Source organism: Poecilia reticulata, linkage group LG20 (assembly GCF_000633615.1).
Source record: "Poecilia reticulata strain Guanapo linkage group LG20, Guppy_female_1.0+MT, whole genome shotgun sequence".
Taxonomy (NCBI): domain Eukaryota; kingdom Metazoa; phylum Chordata; class Actinopteri; order Cyprinodontiformes; family Poeciliidae; genus Poecilia; species Poecilia reticulata.
Window position 1 is genome coordinate 24,827,495 of NC_024350.1, and position 3,174 is coordinate 24,830,668.

Sequence of the window (3,174 nt, forward strand, 5' to 3'; positions counted from 1 at the left end):
CTCTGCCGCAGCAGGGGAAGATGGCCGCCATCTCTGCCGCAGCAGGGGAAGATGGCCGCCCTCTGCCGCATGTTTCACACAAACTCAGTTGGAGTTCGAATTTGATCCAACATTTGAGCTTTGGGCTGATTTTCCCTCCTGACAGTCCGGTAGACCCGGTTCTATTGGACCTGCTCATTTCTGCTGCTAGCGCTAGGCTAGCATGTTAGCTTTGGTTGGATTTACCCAGGATGCCCTGCGCTGTTCTCCACTTCCTGCTTTTGGAGCGGTCTCCGGTCCGCTTGATGTTCACTTCAACCGAACCCAGACTGAGGTCAGAGGTCGATTAGAGTTCACACCTCACCAACCGAACCGGACTTTCTAGTTCAGGGGTGTCCAAAGTGTGGCCCGGGGGCCATTTGTGGCCCTCAGAGTGATTTCCTGCAGCGCTGCACCACCAAACACAGATGGTACCGGACCATGAGGCGGGAAACAGCCGTTGGGTTTGGATCACTGTTGGGTCAGGATGTCAGGGAGGTGAAACTGAGGGGCGGCCATCTTGATTCAGGCTAAAAAACTAATGATCATGCATTTATATCATGAGTAAAAGGATAAATAAGACATTCCTCCTGCTGAAAATCACAACTTCACCCTCTAAAACTGCTGAAGCTACACTGAGACGCAGACGAAGTGGGTCGGAACAAACAGAACCGAACACAGACCAGCTGTCAGAACCTCCTCCGTTTCCAGGTTTGAATGTTCAGCTGCTTCCTCACAAACAGACCCGACCCTGTTGGCTGTGGTGCTGGACAGAGTTCTAGCAGAACCACTGAGGAACAACAAGGTTCTGAACCCGACAGGCAGAGTGGACACAGAGGCTCAGARCGACCCGAAACTTCTGCACGGCGACACCGACTCATTCTGTCCAGAAGGAAAACATCCAGTTTCATTTCCAGACGAATCATAATTTAATGATTCGAGTCCAAACGAAACCTCAACACCACGATTTAACGTGAATCACCAGGTTGAGACATTGATCTGGAGGAAACGGATCCATGGACAACAKGAGGACCGGGCCGAACCAGAACTGGACTCAGAACTGGACTCAGAACTGGACTCGGCATGAGGTTCGCTTCCTGCCCACTGGAATTGTGGGAAATGAAGGAAAAAATGGAGGAAATCTCAACCAAACCTGCAGAGTTTCAGCAAGAACTTCATGTTTTAGTAAAGAAAACCTGGCAGATTCATGAAATGAAGCAGAGGAGGTTGAGAAAACCAACATTTTGTCATTAAGACGTATTTAAGTCAGAAACAATAATCTGGACATCAATAATCCATATAAAAAGTGTTTGTGGGTTTTGCCAGTTTCAGATTTACAATCGGACCCTTCCTGGCCTCTGCTGTCCACTCGGCGCCGATCAGCGCCTCCCGGTTCTGCATGCTACCTCTGAGCTCATCTCCAGGAGTGACGCAGCAGATGGAGGAGCTTCAGTGGGCAGCAGGAGATACGAAACACTTATTTCTAGCAGCTCGGCGGGTCAGGAGGGCGGCGCTGCGTCTCCCTCGGGTTCCTCACCTGGGATGACTGAGATGGTTTTGAGCGCGCGCAGCACCCTGAACGTCCGCAAGGCTGACACATTACCCAGGTCCACAAACTCAGTGACATATCTGCAACAAGCCGGGAGACAGAAGCACAGAAACAGACACACAGAAGGATGTGACCACATGGAGCAACGAGCCGACACGCAGGGAGAACCAGAGAGATCCAGGCAGAGACGGGAGGAGGAGGAATCAGACAGAGAAGCTTCACACGACCAGGACTGGAGGAAAATTCACCCCCTCACAAATTCATATTCACAGCAGATGCCATATAACTTTAGTTTGCTTTTGCTATGCTGATCAGATCATTATACTGCTGATTTTGTGAGCTAGCAAACGGCTAACTAGCAAGATTAAGCTAAAAATGTTAGCTGTTTTTTATTTATTCATATTGAGTTAAATGTGTTGGGAAAGAAACAGAAGATATTAAAATCTGACAAGTAAAATATATCAAATATTACAGTTAGCATGCTAACTGCAATTATGCTAGTAATTAGCATAAAGTCATAGCGTATGATGCTAGCTTGGACAACAGAGTATTAAACTATATTTGTTCACTTTTACTTTAAACTGATAACTGCAGAAATATTAAACACAAACATTTGTATAATATAAACATCTGTAGAATGTGTACAGAATGAAACAAACCGTTTAAAATGATAACATCACTTGTAATAAATGTTTGTTAACTTAGCTCTCAACTAGCTCACCAGTATTTTATAGCAAATGGCTAATTAGCAAAATTCGCCTGAAACATTCCTTTGGAACAGACTGATTTAAAGATTTAGCAAACTTTAATATGTATTTTAACTGCAATAAAACATTGAATGTGCTGGAAAAATGGCAAGAATAGATAAAAATTCAAGCAAAATTGTGCATTACATGCTAAAATGAATCATCATAAAAATAGAAACATCTTCATTTAAGGATTGTGTGCATAAAAAATCTGACTTATTATGTATGAGTAACTATAGAGGTAATCAGATTACATTATTTTCTTAGCTACTCGCATTTTATTGAATTTTTAGCAAAAAACTCCAAAAGTTAGCATCACAAAAGCAAACATTTCTAGGAGCGAAAGTAAAATTTGTAATAAACTCCAGAGCTGGAGGAACATTTCCTCCGTTCTCCACCAGGTGCTCAGCTTAGCCTGATCTGACTTTTCCTTCTGTACTGTCCCTTTAAGACAGATCAGGTGACCTGTGACCTCTGACAGGGCGGACAGTGGGGGGTGAGCAGGTAGGCTGGAGCTGCAGGACACGGCAGACACGGACAGATGACGTTCACACTAACTCTGGTGCTCTTTGAGGGAGCTGCCCACGTCGCCCCCTGGTGGTGAGGCCTTACCTGGGATGACTGAGATAGTTTTCAGGGCCCTCAGCACCCTAAACGTTCGCAGCGCCTGCAGGTTTCCTACTTTGATAAACTCTGTTAACATCCTGCAGGGAGCAGGTTTCCAACAAACGACAAAAGGAGACAAAGATAAGAAAGTCTAAAAATCCTCTTACAGTATAATTTCTAAATATTTTGCCTCTGATTGGTCATAAAGTAACAAGCTGAGCTGCAGATCGATGCTGCTAGCTTCCACTGCTAATG

At 45.1% G+C, this 3,174-nt stretch overlaps 1 protein-coding gene across 1 annotated transcript in view; it reads right to left on the reverse strand.

Annotated features, from left to right (window-relative positions):
- Positions 1-3,174, reverse strand: part of LOC103456965 (sodium channel protein type 2 subunit alpha-like) — a 63,851-nt gene that overhangs the window by 11,962 nt on the left and 48,715 nt on the right. Inside the window, exon 7 of the mRNA XM_008396850.2 lies at positions 1,556-1,647. Coding sequence (XP_008395072.1) covers positions 1,556-1,647 — 92 coding nt within the window. The remainder of the gene's footprint in view (positions 1-1,555; positions 1,648-3,174) is intronic.